The 18,496-nt window shown below is 46.2% G+C and overlaps 1 protein-coding gene across 18 annotated transcripts in view; it reads right to left on the bottom strand.

Annotated features, from left to right (window-relative positions):
- The window catches only part of Carmil1 (capping protein regulator and myosin 1 linker 1), a 280,386-nt gene extending 262,239 nt beyond the window's left edge, over nt 1–18,147 (bottom strand). For 5 of the 18 annotated variants that reach the window (XM_008771642.4, XM_063276422.1, XM_063276425.1 and 2 more), the window contains exons 1-2: nt 17,463–18,145; nt 13,354–13,451 (exon numbers count right to left, since the gene is read on the bottom strand). In XM_008771642.4, coding sequence (XP_008769864.2) covers nt 13,354–13,451; nt 17,463–17,502 — 138 coding nt within the window. In that variant the 5' untranslated portion in view covers nt 17,503–18,145. Of the gene's footprint in view, nt 1–13,353; nt 13,452–17,462 lie in introns of all 18 variants that reach the window. The other 13 variants (XM_063276423.1, XM_063276428.1, XM_063276429.1 and 10 more) reach the window with 5 other exon arrangements.
- Between the last annotated feature and the right edge of the window lie 349 nt (nt 18,148–18,496).

Raw genomic sequence — 18,496 nt, 5'->3', positions numbered from 1 at the left:
CATGTGCACACACCACACCCACTTAAGAAACACAAATAAAGCATTTCCCTTTTGAGAGGAGCAGGGTGGAAAAATCACCCGGACCACTTCCAGTCAGACAAGAGCCAGTCAGTCCATCCTGGTTTAATATAGCCCTATGCAAACCGAGCAGCAGCGAATAACTTGCAGCCAGCCAGGAGGGAGGCAAGGATGCGTGTGTCCTTCTGAAGCATAAACTACACCTGAGTCCTCTGTGGTAGTGACTACACAGATTCTCACTACAGAAGCACTCTGTCTGATTTAGAACAAAAGTACCTAAAACATCTGGTGGCCTACTGTGCGCTAGGCATACATAAGGTATTTTATATGTAGTGTGTCTTTTAGTTTTCAAAAAGAATGGCAAAGTGGGTTCTGTGGTTGCACTCATTTTACAGATGGAAAGTAAGTCTAAGAAAGCTTAACAATGGTTCTCCACAGGGGTTGCCCAATCATCAGAAAACACAAGATATTTGCATTATAACTGGTAATAGCAAATTTACAGTTATGAAGTGGCAAAAAAATGTAATTTTATGATTGGGGATCATCACAACATGAGGAACTGTATTAAAGGGTCACAGCATTAAAACAGTTGGGAACCACTAACTTAGAGCATCACTTGCCTGGGTTAAGTGGGAGCAAAGAGTGTTTGGGAATTTTGTCCTAAACTGACTAACCCAAAAACAGAGAGGAAGAAAGTCACTGGAGGAATGAAGGTATAAACTGAAGACACAGATACAGACACAGAAGCAGCAGGCTGTTGTCTAAAGGCTAAGTCACCGCTGTAGCATCTTAGAGCCGCCTATGACTGGAGTGACTTCCAGAGAGCACACTGAGCCAAGAAGAAGTGATGTGAAGCTTTTGTGCACCCAGTACTACTGCCTGGCCCTGCAGGCAACCTGCATGTATCAAACAGTTCAGCTGCCTCTTTCATTCAGTCTCTGTGGAAAGAACACTCCCAGTGCAGGGCTGAGGTCTCACCTCTTGCCCTCAGACAGTTTGGTAACCAGTAAAGCTAGGCAAGGAAAACTAAACCAGCTCCCTACAGGCAAGCCTAGAACACAGGATGGAGCTTGGAATATGTGCACATGTGTCAGCTCAGGATGCAAAGGCTGAGGCAGGAAGACATCAAGTTTCAGGCCAGCCTGGGCTACACAGTGAGTTCAAGCAAGGTGAGCACAGGTTATACATTGAGATCTTGTCTCAAAGCAAAATACAAACAGTTAAGCATTTGAAGGTCAGCACACAGTCTGATGTGAGGTTAAGGACCAACACCCAGTACCCCGAAAAAACTAAATGAAAAGCAAGAGGAGAAGAATTGAACAGCACAATTATCACGGCTCTGGACACAGACACTGTGGACATGGCAAAAGAGAGGGTCACAGACTATTTTCACACCAAGCTTTTTTGTTTTTTTAAGAGAGCAAGCTGTTGAAAGGGAGATCACTCCCAGAAGTGCAGTTAACTCATAAACACTGGCCCTGGAGGAAGTAAAAGCTCTGATAAGAAGAAGGGTTTAGGAGCTGGCAGTGGCAATCCAGTAACAAAACTCTGTGCGTCCCGCAGACTGTGAGGATCATGGGTCTCTCACTGAGTGTGCCTGTTCTTCAGGGGATCAAACTCACTGGGTACCTCCCAGGCCTCAAGAGTGGACTCCAGGCATTCAGGCAGCCTTTGCTGGGATTGGAAGAAAGAGGGTATCAGGCTTAGTCAAATAAACTGGGCTCTCTGCACTCCACGGTTCTGATGGGAGATAAAATCTTCCGTAAGAGGAACTACATAACTGACTCAGGGCAGATGAATTCAGGAAAACAAAGAGTGTTCTCTGGCAACAGATTTGTGGCTTCTCTTGTGGGAGACGCATTGGTTACTGATCAGACTGCATCGTATAGGTTAAATAAACCCCCTTTTAATGTATATTCATTGTATCAGTTCTATCCCTCTAGAGGGCCCTAACTAATATACACTGAGACTAGAAAGAGTTTTGTGTGCTTGTGTTTTGGGTAGTACTAGGGGTGGAAACCAAGGCCTCTCACATGACAGGCAGCACCCTACCACTGAACCACACTACCAACCAGCCCCTCACTGGGTAATTCCAGACAGGTGCTCTACCTCTAGATGACATCCCAGTCCCTATCTGTCAGTCTTAGAACGAAAGGCATTGCTACACACTGCCACACACAGCAGTAATCCTGAAAGGTAGCCAGCCTGTACCATGACAGTTTCAGTGAGGAAAAGCAAAAGGCGAGGTGACAGAGAGAAAGGTCAGAAGGTCAGGAAGATAAGTGAAGCTGATGTGGGATAAGCCCACAGGATCTCAGAGACTGCTGTCACGCCAGCGAACCACACGGAGAAGGCAGTATCGTCTTTCAGCTTTATGACTTTGATCTAGCCCTGACTGCATGAGCTCACGGCATTTACCAAGTAAACTTTACCTGTTGACGATGCCACGTACCCTATCATGTACAATTCACTCACTACCATTTATCAGAGCATTCACAGACCAGAGGCAAGCGAGCTCCATGAGTAGAGCAAAGGTTGGTGTCATAAAAGGCAACCTCACTCCTCTGCAGCATGCAGCCGAAGGAACAAACTTCCCCACCCAAGACGATGATACTGCAACTGTAGACCTGTCTATAGGCGTGAAGCCCACCCCCATTGTATCCTCCATCCCTTATAATTTATGGAAGAAAATTACTAAATCCAATGAAGTTTACCTCCAGGGGCTAGGGTCCAAGGAGCAAAGAGATCAATTATGGGATCTTTAAAAAAAAAAAAAAAAGTGAGGCAGAATTCTTCTGTATTGAGATTTTCTGCGTTAATAATCAGGTGGAAAATCATCCTTAAAAATGCCTGCTCCCTAACGATCATCTTCCAGAAATTTCTCCAAGATAAACAAGGTTGTATGCACTTTTTATAAGGCCAGATATTGGAAAAAACGAGAATATCTACCTATAGGAACATGGTTATATTATATAGCCCTACAGAGACCAACATAGGAACACACAGAAATCCAAACTCTTTCAGAGAAGAGTAAAGCCATAAAACTGAAGGTCAAGGTGAATTTGGGAGACCACAAAATAGTACTGAGGTTCCTTTTTTAAAATATCATAAATTATCAAGGTGTTGTGATCCGTGTCTATAATCCCACCACTGGGAAGGCTGAGGCAGGAGGATTGCAATTTCAAGACTACCCTAGGGTACATAGTGAATTCTAGTGCATCTCAGGCTATAGAATAAGACTCCCATCTCAAAAGTTAAGTGCCAATTTAAACATTTAAATAGAGGTCAGGGTTTCCGTTGATAGTAGAGTGCTTGATAGCATGAACCAGGCCTGAATTCCTTTCATGGAAAAGACACTGTGTCTAAATCATGTCTGCCCCTTCTATACAAATCCAAAAATTTACTAATTTTGTTTCCTTCTAAAATGTGACTTCCTGGAGGAGGAACTGATTTGAGGGAGGGTGGGTGTGTGTGTGTGTGTGTGTGTGTGTGTGTGTGTGTCCGAGTGCCACCTAGTTTTTGAGACAAAATCTCTTATCTTGAACTCACTAGACAGGCTATGCAGACCAGTAAGTCCCAAGGAATCTCAGCCTCCTGCCCAGTGTTGAGATTACAAAAGCAAGCTTTCTTCTTTATCCTCTCAGGACCCAATTCACACCCTCATGCTTCCAAGCCAAGCACTTCACTGACTGAGCCATCTCCCCAGCTTGGTTTGGGTTTTGTTTTAGTTGGTTTTTGTTGTTGTTGTTGTTGTTGTTGCTGTTGTTTTTATTTGTTTGCCTCACTGTGTAGCCCTGGCTGACCTAAAACTGTTATGTAGACTAGCCTCAAACTCAGAGACCCACCTGCCTCTGCCTCCGGAGTACTGAGATTAAAGGCCATGTACCCACTCCACCTTGGTTTTGAGACAGGGTCTGTAGCCAATACTACACTCCATTTAGCTGCTACAACTCTGAGTTCACATTTGTTGGATCATAAGTGTAAACTCATGTAAATTCTCAAGTTCTACTAACAGACAAAAGTATTTTAGAAAGAGGACCTTTGGGGATGGAGAGATGGCTCGGCGGTTAAGAGCACTGACTGTTCTTCCAGAGGTCCTAAGTTCAAATGCCAGCAACCACATGGCGGCTCACAACCATCTGTAATAAGATCTGATGTCCTCTTCTGGTGTGTCTGAAGACAGCTACAGTGTACTTATATATAAATAAATCTTGAAATAAAGAAGGAGAGAGAGAGAGAGAGAGAGAGAGAGAGAGAGAGAGAGAGAGAGAGAGAGAACCTTTGAGTTAAACCTGGGGTATAAAAGAAATTGTCTCCAAAAAAAAAAAAAAAAACAAAAGAGGCTGGAAACATAGTAATGCTTACAGGTAGATTGTACAAAGACTGGGATTCTCTCTCCAGCGCCATGTAAAGGAAGGGGAGTGGCATATGACTATAACTGCCATAATTCCAGCACTGGGGAGGCAGAGCACTTCAAAGTCATCTTTAGCTACTTGGTGAGCTCCAGGCTAGCCTGAACTACATAAGACTATCTTAAATAAATAAAATCCCAGGCTTGGTCAAAGATTGGGACAGGAAGTTTGTGGCCAATCTAAATTATATTGAGTCCAAAACCAGTCTTCAAGAGCCTCCTTCCTCCCCCCTCTCACTTTCTCTCTCTCTCTCTCTCTCTCTCTCTCTCTCTCTCTCTCTCTCTCTCAAAAGAAAGAAAGAAAGAGAGAGAAAAAGAAAAGAAAAGAAAAGAAAAGAAAAGGGAAGGAAGGAAGGAAGGAAGGAAGGAAGGGAGGGAGGGAGGGAGGGAGGGAGGGAGGGAACGAACATAGTTTCAGTTTCCAGTTTACTTGGACAATAGATGTAAACAGTCTTTCCAAGGAATGGAAACTTGAGGTAAACTCTCATAATGTCTTCTTGTTTCCCCTGTAACTAACTAGAAAAGGGAGTTCTCCCATTCGTTCCATATTTCGGTGAGATTTCCTGGCCCTTCGCTTAATACAATGCCCCTTTCATACCCCTGGGCTCCATGCTCCTCAGTTGCCCTCCTCCAGCTATGTTATGCCAGTTCCCAGGGAGGCCGAATCCCAGAAGCTGGGAAAACAGTATCTATGTAACAATGAAAAGTTACACCAAGCTGGGTGTGTGTCCAGCGGCTTCCTTGCCCAAGGTCATTTGACTCTTGCAGGCGGTGCTAACTACAGCAGAAACTGGGCCACTTGGAAACCGGGGTAGAATGTGAATGCAGCTCAGGTACCAGTTCACCCACGGACAGAACTGCATCCTGGGAAAGTATGACGGCCCCCGCCCCTACCCAGAGAGGAGAGGCGGCCGCCAGGTGGGCACTGACCACAATTTTGAGTTCAGGAAAATTCTGAAGCACTCAAACATGGCTTCTTTTATTTTGAATTTCCCAAAACTTGTGCCAGGATCCTTGGCAGCAAGGACATGCCTCCAACACCCACCCCTGAGGATCAGTTCAATGTGGCCGCTGTTTTCTCAAGCTCGGCTTTCTAGAGCTGTGTAATTTCACCCAGGCACTTTGAAAATCACCTGTATGCTGAATTGTAAGTGACCCTGAAAAGCTGAGACTCCCTGTGGTACACAAAGGGAGCTGTTCAAATTACAGGACAACTGTCCCACAGCCTTGCAGAGGAGCTAACTAAACCCAAGGCCAAAGCACTCCCAACAGATCTCTTCAAAAGCCACTGTAGTCTATAGACTGTAGATGCAAATTCTATTCAAGGATCAAGTAGATACTTGAACAGCAGGACTAAAATGCCAATACCTATATCAACACCCACCTCTGCCTCCATCCTGCTTCCCCAGAGAAGGCCCAGATATCAGAAGATGGCTATCCCAAACACAGTCATGGCAGCTGGAGTCTCTCTCCAGATCTACCAAACATGGCCTTGGAGTGTGACTCAGTAGCAGAACATTTGCTCAGCATGCTCAAGGATATTGGCGGGAGCTTCACTGTACAGAAGCTGCCTACAAACTTACAAAACATACTCTTAAAACACTACTGCAGGGCTGGAGAGATGGCTCAGCGGTTAAGAGCACTGACTGCTCTTCCAGAGGTCCTGAGTTCAAATCCCAGCAACCACATGGTGGCTCACGATCATCTGTAATGGGATCCGATGCCCTCTTCTGGTGTGTCTGAGGACAGCTCAGTGTACTCACATACATAAAATAAATAAATAAATCTTTAAAAAAAAAAAACCACTACTGCATTATGAGTCCTATAAAAACTATGTGATTTGTTGTTGCTGTTGTTGTTGTTTTAATATGTGGTAACCACTGGCATCCAGGGGAACACTCACGGAAGACTGAGCTATACAGAGTTAGGAGCTGAGGAATAGGAAGGCTAAAAAGCAGGGGTAGGAAAATACTAGGCCAGCCAGCCACAAAAACCACAGGGCCAGGTGCAGGAGATCCGCACCTTCCGTACCAGATTGTATCACAGACTTAACAACACAACACATGTTGAGCCAGCAGATGTTTGCAAAAATGTATCAGAGATTCCATTTGGCCAGGCAAAAGTTAAACAGGTAGGAGTTTGTATTTTGAGTCAATGACAACATTGCTACCTAAATACTTCAGGGAAACAGATTATCCAAAATAAGACCCTCAAACTCAGCCATAGTGCTGCACCCCTTTAATCCTAGCACCCAAAAATGAGAAGCAGTCAGATCAGCGAGATGAAGACTAACATGGTCCACATGGCAAGTTCCAGGCCAGTCAGGGCTACATCCTGAGACTCACTCTTCTCTCTCTCTCTCTCTCTCTCTCTCTCTCTCTCTCTCTCTCTCTCACACACACACACACACACACACACACACACACACACACACACACAAAACAGCTCATACTTTCTCATACGTTTCAACATTTTAAAGAGGCAAGAAGATCATCAAAACTGAGACAAAGCTAGGCTACATAATGAGGCCTTGTCACACACCCAAAAGTAATTTAATTTAAGTGAAAAATAAATAAATAAATAAATAAATAAATAAATAAATAAATAAATAAATAACAACTTAGGAACGTACTCTAAGGCATGGTGTCATGGTTCACAACAATAATCCTAGCACTCAGGTGCTGAGGCCTGGGTTTCTAAGGCTGCAGAGTAATATATACAGAGGCCCTGCCCCACAAAGCATGAGAGGAAAGAGGCAAGAGAAGAAGGAAGGAAGGGAAAGACAGAAGAAAAAGATGCTAAGAAGGTACATAACTGCCAAGCCAAGTAAAATACACTCAAGGACTCCAGGTTAACTTGTTTAAAAAAAAAAACAGAAAACAGAAAACAAAACTTTAAGAGTTCAAGTCCATGCAGGTACCTAGATAATCTCAGTACTGAGAGGGAAACAGAGGGATGGTGGCCTATGGCCATTCTTGACGACACAGCAAGTTCAAGACTAGCCTGGACTAGATGAGACCCTATGCCAAATATGAGAGGGGTTGGGGGAGAGAATGAAAAAGAGACGGAAGGAAAGTGGGAAGGAGAAAGGGAATCTTGTTCCTTACTCCACCTCCTCTCACAATATGTTTGGAAGAACAGCAGCTTCAAGAAGACTTCTAGCCTGAATTCCAAAATCAAACAGAAAACAGCCAAGCTGAGACCAGGGCCCCACCTTCCTCCTGACTGCTCTGAGCCTCCAGCCTAGAGGGAGGGGTGGCACCCTCCATCCCTAGAGAACCTCCAGCAGGAAGTGCAGAGAAGACCTGGCAGGGCCTTGCTCCCTCCTCAGAGGTTTTATTTATTTACATGAATATGGTTCATTTGTTTGTTTTCATTTCAATCATCAGTCTGTTGAAGGTGGAAAAAAGGCCCCGGCCATGGCTGCTAGAGAAACTGGATGGTTTGAGTGTGCACCTAGGATTACACAATGGCCACTCTGGGACAGCTTACCTGGTTCTGAGAGATCATACAAACCAGATCCTTGGCCTTTATCACAAGAAATATAGGCCAACTGCTGACACAAAAACTGTAGATGAATAGCCACATCCTTTTCATTCCAAATAGCCCAAAACTGGAAATCACCCAGATGTCCATTCATGGTGAACAAATAAACTCACATTGCCGTGTAACAGTTCCAAATAAACTATGCAACACACGTTGCCATGGAACAGTCCCCTGCAAAAAGGGTAAGACTGATACAGAAACTTGATGAACGCTGCCCTTAAAAAAAGCCAGCCCCAGATGGCTCATAGTGCAGGATTATTCCTGCAGAGTTCTCTGAGGGCCTCTTTCTATCCTGACACTGGACTTAAACTCTAGGCAATAGACCTTCATGAGCCTAAGGAATTACAGACCTGAGTTATGATGCCCAACAAGATAACATTCTTGAAATGACAGTACCATAGAAAGATTAAAGGCCTTGGCACTGAGAAACGGGAGAATCACAGGCTCAAGGCCAGCCCCTCCACTATACAGGGGGTTTGAAGACAGCCTGGGCTAACATAAGAGATAGCTATGGAAGGATAGTTGTAGTTCATATAGTCAGTCAATATCAGAATCTCAGTTATGATATTATAGCATCTTGCAAGCTGATCACAAAAGGTAAAGAGATCACTGTATGGTTTAAGTATATAAATCTAGAATTCTCTAGAAGTAAAAATTTTAGCTCAGTTAACAAATGACTGAACAAGAGTCTAAGACACACAGGGCTGCTTGCTAAAACTAACTCCTGAAGACCAAACAGGTGACTCTGCAAGAGAAGGACTGGCTCTCCACCACGGCCACTAGGACACGTGGGCTGCAGGACTGTCCTCTAGAAGAGCACTCAGAATGAAAGCTCAACTCTTGTAGTCTTTAAACCTTCAGAGCCCTGGCCTGTCCTACCCCAGCTCCCCCAGCTCCCCAGTTTGTAACACTGGGTTCTCTGACTAAGTCTGAAACCCTAATCTACTTTATTCTTTAAATTGCACAGAAGTACACTCATGCCTCTGGAACTGGAGAGATGGCTCAGTATTGAAAAGCACTGGCCGTTCTTCTCAAGGACCAAGTTCAGTTTCCAGCACCCACGTGGCCGTTCATAATAGACTCTAGCTCCAGTTCTTGGGGATGCAATGTCCTCTTCTAACCTTTTCAGGCATCATCATGTATTTACACATACATACATGAAGGAAAAAAATACTCAGACATATTAAAAGATAGCGATAATAAAAATAAAATTTAAGCAAGAAGAATATTAATGTTCCTGAAAGTCCAAAGTTGAGACCGATTTATTGTTAACACCCTGATTGCCAAATTTATAAATGCACAGAATTGCTTTCTCCCTAATACACCATAGTCTGTCGCTTTCTAGTGACCGCCGTTAATAAGGTGCCACAAACTATGAATAAACTCCCTTGGTCTTACACACAAATCTCTGCCTCTCAATGGAAGCATCAGGTACCAGGATTTAAGATTAACATGTGTTGGCCAGGGACAGAAGAGACACAAGGCCCCTGGGCTAATGGAGCATCGTGATAAAGTATTAGGCTTCACAGTATGCCTGCCAGTTTCTAAATACATGTGCTTAATCCCCAAAGCAAAGCATATGAATTGCTAATGGTTACATACCAGCTTCATTCCAGAAAGCGATTGACTAGCCATTGTTCTAAAGTTGCTAAGCCTTTACCTCCCACTGCTGGAGAGAACCAAGTGAGACTCATTCAAGAGCAAGTGGTGAAAAAAGAAAAGTAGAGAAAAAAACCAGGGTGAATGCAGACCTGTCTGACCAGTCCTGACTCTCCGGACAGGAGCAAGAGCAGCGAGGAATTTACCACCAGACAGAGGTTTCTCTGTGCTCACTATGGCTTCCCTTCTGTCCACACTGGTCTCCACTCTTCCCTAGGCTGTTTCCTTTCTTCTAGTTGACCACCACCTTAGGTTTCACCTCTTTCTGAGATGCTCCTCCCTACCCGTTCTGTGAACTCTCTCTATCCCCATTCATTCCTGCAGAGCAATGTCAAAGCTACAGTCTGGTTACTGTTAGTAGTTAGCATAGGTGTTTCCTCCTACACCAGTCTGATCACTGAGTTCCTGTAGAGACACTACACATAGCTTGTCAGACCGTATACTCAGCTGGGTCAACCAAAGCAAAGTCAGACATTCTGGTTCCTCTGAACCCCCAATTTCTACTGCCAGTGAAGTTAGCTGCCACCAAACAAACAAAGCTATTTTTCTGTTATTTTAAGCACAAGCATGGAAAGTCTCTGTGTACAGAAGGTCTGGGTTCAGACCCCTGCTCTCTCATAAACACAATGGATGACCCATAGCAAATCACTTCAGTCTCTGAATCTCAATATTTGCATCTGAAAATCAGACTTTACAGGGTCGAGGCAGGAGTGGGAGGTAATGCTGAAGGCACAGCACAGAGCCTAGCACCTGCTCAGTATTCCAAACCACGGGCCACTCTGCTCATGAAAAGAAAAATGAAGAGAAGCATTTATCCAAAGATAAAGGAGAAGCAGGACACTTCCAGTCAGCTGTGGGAGTTCATACTCAGAAGGCTGAGGCAGGAGGATTTCTGAAAGTTAAGAACAGCCTGGGCTACAGAGATCTTGCTGATAGGGAAGGGAAGAGACGGGGAGGGGAGGGGAGGGGAGGGGAGGGGAGGGGAGGGGAGGGGAGGGGAGGGGGGAAGGGAGGGGAGGGGAGGGGGGGAGGAGAGGAGAGGAGAGGAGAGGAGAGGAGAGGAGAGGAGAGGAGAGGAGAGGAGAGGAGAGGAGAGGAATAAGCATATGGGGAGATGGCTTAGTGGGTAAGAGAACTTGCTTTGCAAACGTGAGAGCCTAAGTTCAAATCCCCAAGATTCATGTGAAAAGCCAGGCATAGCTGTAACCCCGCTGATGGAAGGCAGAGACAGAGGAATCCTGGGAGCTGGCTGGCTAACCAGCCTAGCAGAAATGGAGAGCTTCAGGTTCAGGCAACAAGGTAGAGAGCAACAGAGGAAGACACCCAATGTCTTCCTTTCTCCTTCCTCATGGGGCACCACACACATGCAAAGACCTACACATGAAGAATCAAACTCATTTATAACCTGTTTCAGTAGAATGTAATTAGCTCAATTTCTCTATGTTGAAAAATCCAAAGACCAAAATGTGAAAGTTATTTCCTGGATCACCTTGCTCAAAGTTAAAACCAGCCAAAGAAACCCAGAGCTTAACAGCTGGAAGTCCAGGCCAAGCTTCTGGAAATCATGAGGATCTCAGATTTGGGGAGGTAAATAATTAAATTCAAACCCATCTGTAACTTGATTACAAGTCTCATGAACTCCAAGAGAATCAAAACCTCTCAAAAGTGATTCACATCACTTACTGGTATCCTGATACCAAATGCCATTCTTCAGACCACTGAAGCAAACAGGACTTAATGTTTATAGTATATCCTACAGAAACAAAACTTCATATGAAAACTAGGGGTATAGCTCAGTAGTAAAGCATTTGTGTAGTGTGGGCAAGGCCCTGGAGTCAAAGACACCAGGCTTTCTGTAGCTCAATGGTAGATGGGTTCAACTCCTACCGCAGGAAGGAACGGAGGAAGGGAATCAAAACATAAAGTTATTTCAAACAAAAAAAAAAGAACCACACAACAGCAAGAGCTTCTCTCTGCACTGTTGCCAAACGGTAACACAATAGTGGTTGAACACTCTTAAGAAAAAACACAATTTAAGGGATCTGACTATTTAAAGCTAAGTAAAATAGAACAGCTTCATCAATCATTTTCACTATTAATAACCCGAATCATGTGTCTACAGGAGCACACTTCAGAGCAGGGTAAAGGTCACTGGAGCATCCCTACCCTGATGCTGCCGCCATGTGACTAGTGTAACAAAGAACTAGCAGCCAGCTGTCAACAGCACCATCCTCAGATCCACAAGAGACAATCTTGAGTCAATGATCTCCTAAGATTCTTAAGACAGATGTTATCAGAAGACCACTACACTCGTGCAGTCAGTTCCACTGAAGAAATGGAATATTGGAAATATTCTCTCTCAACGCCATCTGCTCCAGACTTGTTCTAAAATACTTGAAGGGAAAAAAAAAGACTTTAGAAGGGGATGATAAATTAGCAATATTGGCAAAACACTAAAATTATTAGAGCTAAACAACAAACTCATAGGATTCCATAAAATACTCAGCTCTGCTTTTGCCTGTTTGCAACTTCCCTTGGCAAAATGAAGCTGGAAAATGTTCTTCCACACTGGTGTGACAGCACATGCCTATAATCCAAGTACACAAAGGCTTGAGGCACGGGATTACTGCAAGGTAGAAGCAGCCAGGGTACAGTAGTGAGGGTTTTGTTATTGTTGTTGTTGCTGTTGTTGTTGTTTGTTTGTTTGTTGTTTTTTGTTTTAAGCTGTTGTTTTGGGGGGAGGGGAGATAATTTTTTAAAGATTCATTTTATTTTATGTATATGAGTATTTTCTGTACATGTGTGTATGAGCACCATGTACATGTCTGGGGTCTGCAGAAGCCAGAAGAGGGCATTAGATGCCCTGGATCTGAAGTTACAGATGTTTCTGAGCTACCATGTGGATACCAAGGTTTTCTGCAAGAGCAACAAGTGCTTTTAACCACCTAGCCCTCTCTCCAGCTCCTGTTTTCTTTCTCTTTTTTGAGATGATGTATCACATGGTGGTCTAGGCTGGGCTAGAACTCACTATGTAGCCCAGGATGGCTACAAACTGAAGACAATCCTCCTGCCTCAGCTTTCCAAGTGCTGGGATTATAGATGTGAGTCACAAAACCCAGCCTCTCACCTGCACTTAAAATTAGACCTGTTATACTATCAACCAAAAAAAAGTGATTAAATACCACAAATCACTTTGCACCTCTTGGTACTAGTCAGCTGCTGGTGGCCCCTAAAGACCTGTGCTAAGAGAGTCCAAATTCCCATCTCCTAGTAACTCCCTCTAACAAATGGCAGGGATGGAACACCAAGTCCAGGCATAGCACACTGACACTGCAGCTAGAAACTAGTGATTCCTCTAGAATGCCGGCTCTCCAGGGAAGGCGACAGGTGCACTGATCACACTCTCAAGTCATTAGCGCCCAGATGACTTAATACATGTAACACCTGAGAACAGTTTGTCTCATTGGGTTATGAGACAAGACTGTCTCACAATCCTCCAGAAGACTGTGTAAACAAAGTCACACACACGGGCCCTAGTGAACGTTTCAACTTTCAACAAGGAAAGAATCCAGTGAATCTCAGAAATGAGTCACCAGACATTCGAATTAAAGATCAAGCACTAGAGGGAAGGCTGCATGAAAAGCAGTGAAAAGGGAAGAAGGGAGAAAACACTTCAGCTCACGACAGTCCATCTCCAGAAGGGTGACCCGGCCACTCACCAGCACTTTGTTCTCCACTCTGTCACCCTTCACTTCCAACTTCACTTTCTTCTTCACCGAGATTTTGATCTTTCTGCCAATAACATCCTTGATGCTTTCTGAAGAAAAGAAAAGGTTTCATTATAGTCTTTCTTCAGGTAGAGAAGGGGACATTAGGGAAGAGTAGGCATTTGGAGAACTGTGTCTAGCTTGTTTTGTTATTGGTCTTTCCTTTTGCTTGATTAACAAGTCTGAGAGTTGCCAGCCATCGAGAGGTTTTTGTTTTGAGACAGAGTCTGGGAACCGAATTCAAGTCCTCTGGACTGCTGAGCCATCTCTCCAGTTCTGGACATTAAAGTTTTGACAGCAGTGGACTGTGGTGCAACTCAGTGACCAAACATTTGCATATCATGACGGAGGCCCTGAGAACAATCCTCCGGACTCCCACCCCTGTTGGGCTTGATGGTCCCTGCCTGTAGTCAACTCCTTGGTGGGATGAGGCAGACAAACCACTTCAGTCTAGTAATCCAACATAAGCCTGTGTGATAAAACAAGACGCTGTGTCAAATAGCATTTTTTATTTACGTATGTATTGATTTATTTATCTATTTATTTTTGAGAAATCTCAACATTTGTTTGTCATTGGGATGAACCTGGAGGCTTCTGGGAGATAGAAATGTCCAGTCAAATTACCAAACTGACACTGAATTGCCCCAAATGGTTTAGTCAGAAAAGAGTTCTCCCCAAATCATCAAAACACAACAGTACATGGATGTTAAGATCATGGAAAAGAAGGGATTAGAGAGGAAAGATTTCAAAGTTTGGAAGAAAGAGTTGTCTCTCTGCGACTCTAATGAGCTGTACAACCAAACTAAACACGTCCCGAATGCACTCCAGCCCCATCTACAGTGGTCACTATGAAAGCTGGACACCTTGCTTTTCTCTACCTCACTGAGTGAATGAGATGTTGAGTTCCCCACAAATCTAACTGTTGCACATATCCAGAGCATCGAGACCCTTTGCATCTCTCCCTCAGTCTGCCCTTTGCCTTCTTAACCATGGCAGCCTTTGTGAACGGGCAGCTTGAGTTTGCCTCTCCAGGTTGAAAATGCTGCCATTTGAGCAAGAGCTTGCAGTGTGTAAATCTCACATTCCCCAGCTCCACTTCTCAGTACACGCACACAAGGGTCTATGTCTCCCTGAATTTATATAAGTCCAAGAGTTTCTGTGTATTTTTTTCTGGGATGTCTTTGCCCTAGTCTCCTGATAATATCCAACTTATCCCTCGGATCCCAGCTCCCCTCTTCTGTATTCTACATTATTGCCATCTTGGTTTATTCAGGGACTCAATAAATATGAATAGCCCTCCTATCTCCTCGCTGTCTGTGGTAGTTTACCATCTATAGCAAAAGCCACTTCACACAGCACTTGCTCACCTCTGTGCAGGGTGTGGGGATTTAGGACAGGAGAACGTTGAGCTGAAGAGGCCCGCAGAAACAGACATCTGGTTTCCATAGTGGGGTGTCCAATGCATCCCACTAAGGTTTAGAAGTTTTACTCTATATAATCTAGATGTCTTAGTATATACAGACTAAAGTGTACTATACTTGGAGAAAAGGTGAGAGAGGGAAAGAGAAGGCTGGAAAAGAAAGTACAGCTCGAAGAACAGCAAGCAGGCAGAATGAGGACAGGGTACACGCAGGGAGGCTAGGCACTGGGTGTTCTTTGTCCAGCTACTATCTCATCAGAACCAAAAGCAGCACGAACTCCCCCACTAAGAGACTCGTAGGAAATAGACCTCTGAAATTCATTTGCCATATTCAAAAGATAAAAGTAGCTTCTGGGTGGTGATAAGTGGCATGTGACAAATATTCTTGTTCTCTGCCTTTTTCTCTTTTGTCTTTTTTCTTTATATGTTTATTTGTTTGTTTGCTTGCTAGCTTTTGAGACATGGGTCTCTCTATGTAGTCTTGGCTGGCCTAGAAGTCATTATATAGACCAAGCTAGCTTTGAGCTCACAGAGACCCCCTAGCTTCTGCCTCTCCAGTGCTAGGATTAAAAGCCTGGGCCACTGTACCCCCCCACACACACACACCCCTTCTGTTTTCTGTATTTAAAACAGTTGCATAAAAGCCAGAGGGTAGCGCCCACGTGCAAACCATCATTCAGGAGACTGAGACAGGAGGAAGAGAGTAGTTTAAAGCCAACCTTATCTAGCAGGTTGGCACCTATCCTGGGCTACAAGAAACCCTGCCTTTAAGACACACACACACACACACACACACACACACACACACACACACACACACACACACACACACTTAATCATAAAGATACACAGCTTACAGGCCTTAAAGTACAAGTTTAGGAAGATGCGCTGAGGCCTTTGCAGTCTCTATTTTTTAACTGATTATCAGAATGCTTGTGAGCTCCTGGAACTAGAAGCAACAGCAGGTGACTCCCCTACCAAAGCCTAACTAGACAACATAAAGGCCTAGGAAAACGTTATTACACAAATCACAGGAGGTCGATGAAGAGATACACCAAATGGATAGCCAGGGAAGGGTCCTGCCAGCCACTGTCCTTCCAAAATCATCAGTATACAACACCGAACCAACACAAAAGATCCTTTCAAAAGAGGGGTCAAATTCCCCTTTTAAACATATTGAAGTACTGAGAACGGCTGACAAACAGCAGTCTTTATTTCACCGTTTACACTTTATCTGGAGCCTAAATCACCTGAACTTCAGGTCTCAGGACAAGGCTACATGATTTTCTAAAGATCTACCACTCTTGGAGGCATCTTTGGAGCCTCCAGCATTAGTTTCCTGTTCAGACAGGGTGTTGGAAACACCCAGAACCGGATGGGCCACTCGCTGATGTCTCAGAAAGATTCTCAGGATTGGGGAGAGGGCCTGGAATAAAATAGGGGGTGTGCACAAATACCTCACTCTTTTTTTGTTTTATTGTGGTGGTGGTGTGGTTTCAATTCAACAAAAGCAGAATCCCATACAAAACCAGCAACTGCTTCTTCCCGCCAAGTTTCTTTCACCTGCACAGCGAGCAGTTTTGCGAGGGAACACACCAAGCCCTCTCAAGTATCAACGCTGCGCTGGCCTCCAAGGGGCAAATTCCAGACTATGGGGAATCGGTTGAGAAATTTCCTTCCTAGACGGCGCCCAGAGAACCCAGGGAACATCAAGTGTGTGCCCAGCATGGTACCCCAGGGAATACCGATCACTGCAGCTCAAAGCATGTTCATAAAGTCATGTTCACCTTAGTGCTCGGCACCTCACTCCACGGGAGCATGAGCGCTGGTTCCCAGTACTCCGAGCCCATTTGTCTTCTGCCATTTAACCTTTCCAGATAAAGCTAAGCTCAAAGACTTAAATTCCAGGCAACGCTCTCTCCACCCTCTGCTCCAAAAGACACCCCCTCCCCCAACTAGGGCCTCAAGCAACCAGTCACCCGGCACAGGGTACCACACACGTGTTCCCAAAGAGACTGAAGGTGGTCGGTAGGTTAATCATTATTAAAATGAGGCTTTTATCATTAACCCCTCATTTCCTGGACAGAGAAGGCATCAGCCGGGTAACCCTTTAGCTTCCAGTTCAATCCCCAAAGCCACGCCTTATCAGACTGGGTCCTGACGCTGGACGGGCGTCTCCATCCCTGAGGCCGTCAGTGAGGGGGAGCCCCAAACGGGAATTTCCTGGAGGGTGTCTGGCACAAGCCGGAGGGGACCTACAATGCTGTCCTCAGGCATCCTCCTTGCTAGGTTTTCCCGGACTTTCCATAGTTTGGGACCGCGGGGTTGGCCACTGGAAGGGACACCCCTCCAGCTCCATCTTCCGCCCACCTGACTCACCTGGTGGGGCAAGGCAGGGAGATCTGCGTGGAGTCCTTTAGGGCTCCAGATTCCTCCCCACTCCTTCCTCTCACTCTGCACCCAGCTCCTGCGGCCATCAGGCCAGCAAACTTCTAGGAGCCATCCCCAACCCCTGGCGACCCTGTCCCACGCCACTTGGCGCAGGAGAGCGCGGAGACTGCGGGAGGACAGGGTGGGAAGGGAGGCGGAAAGGAGGTGTGCGCAGAGGAAGATGGCCAGTCGGCCACCGCGCCAAGCTTACCCATTAACTCCCGGGGGACATCGGAGCTCTCGTCGGTCATGGTTGCCCACTGGGCGCGGGGAGATCTCGGGTCCCACTCTCTGATTCTCGGCCCCGCGCCCTTCCCCAGACCCGTTAATGTTTCCGCGAGGAAGCCGCAGCTTGCAAGGAAAGAGTGGGCCGGCCGGAGCAGCGGGGCGTTGATCCAAGGTTGCCGCGCGCCCTCAGTACCAAAAGAAAAAAAAAAAAAAAAAACCCTAAGAGTTGCAAATCCGAGCTGGCTCTGCGGCCGCAGCTACATGCCGCCTTCTCGGCTCGCAGCTCCAGGGGCCGAACGCAAGGCGGCTGCAGCACTGGCTTCTCCCGGGGCGGGCGCCGCGCAGCCCGGCCTCTGCGCCGCACCTTGGGCGTAGGTGAAGCGGAAGGCGAGGGCTGGGCCGCCGGGCTGGTCTCGGCCTCCTGCGGGCTGGGCTGGGCAGGGGCGGGCCGGCTCGGCTCTCCTCCTTCCCCTTCTCCCGCTCCTCCTCCTCTCCTTCACCCTCTCCTGCTCCTCCTCCTGGTCCCCCTGCGTCTCCTCCCCGCCTCGCGAGAGCGGCCTCCGCACGGGTCCCCGGCCGGCCTCCGGGCCTGGGCGCACCGTGCCCGGCGCGGGGCACAGCCCGGGGACCGATGCGGTGCTCCGCTGCGGTGGCTGCTGCCCTGACTGCTGCGGCGGCGCGGGACTCGGCGCCCCTCCTCGCAGCCTCGCTCGGGTGCAGCAGACGCTTGCGTCTGGAGACGAGTAGACAGAGCAGTTAAGAGAGCCAGAGAGCCATCTGCTGGCTGCCAGCGTGGAGGGCCCGGGCTGAGCCGGGGCTTATCTCCCAAATCTGGGCAGGCCAATGGACCCTGAGGATCAGAGACCCCTGCGCGGAAGCTAGTGATTTCTGAGATCCTTTCGTGCAGTTCTGGATCTCAGGCACCGCTGAGCAATGTGTGCTCGCATCCTCATTATTAATTCCCCATGTATGTTGATTAAGAGCTACACGCAATCAATAGACCACGATAAGATGACA

Source organism: Rattus norvegicus, chromosome 17, assembly GCF_036323735.1.
Source record: "Rattus norvegicus strain BN/NHsdMcwi chromosome 17, GRCr8, whole genome shotgun sequence".
NCBI lineage: Eukaryota > Metazoa > Chordata > Mammalia > Rodentia > Muridae > Rattus > Rattus norvegicus.
Note: the sequence above shows the minus strand (reverse complement) of the source record. Positions and strands in the feature narration are given on the sequence as shown.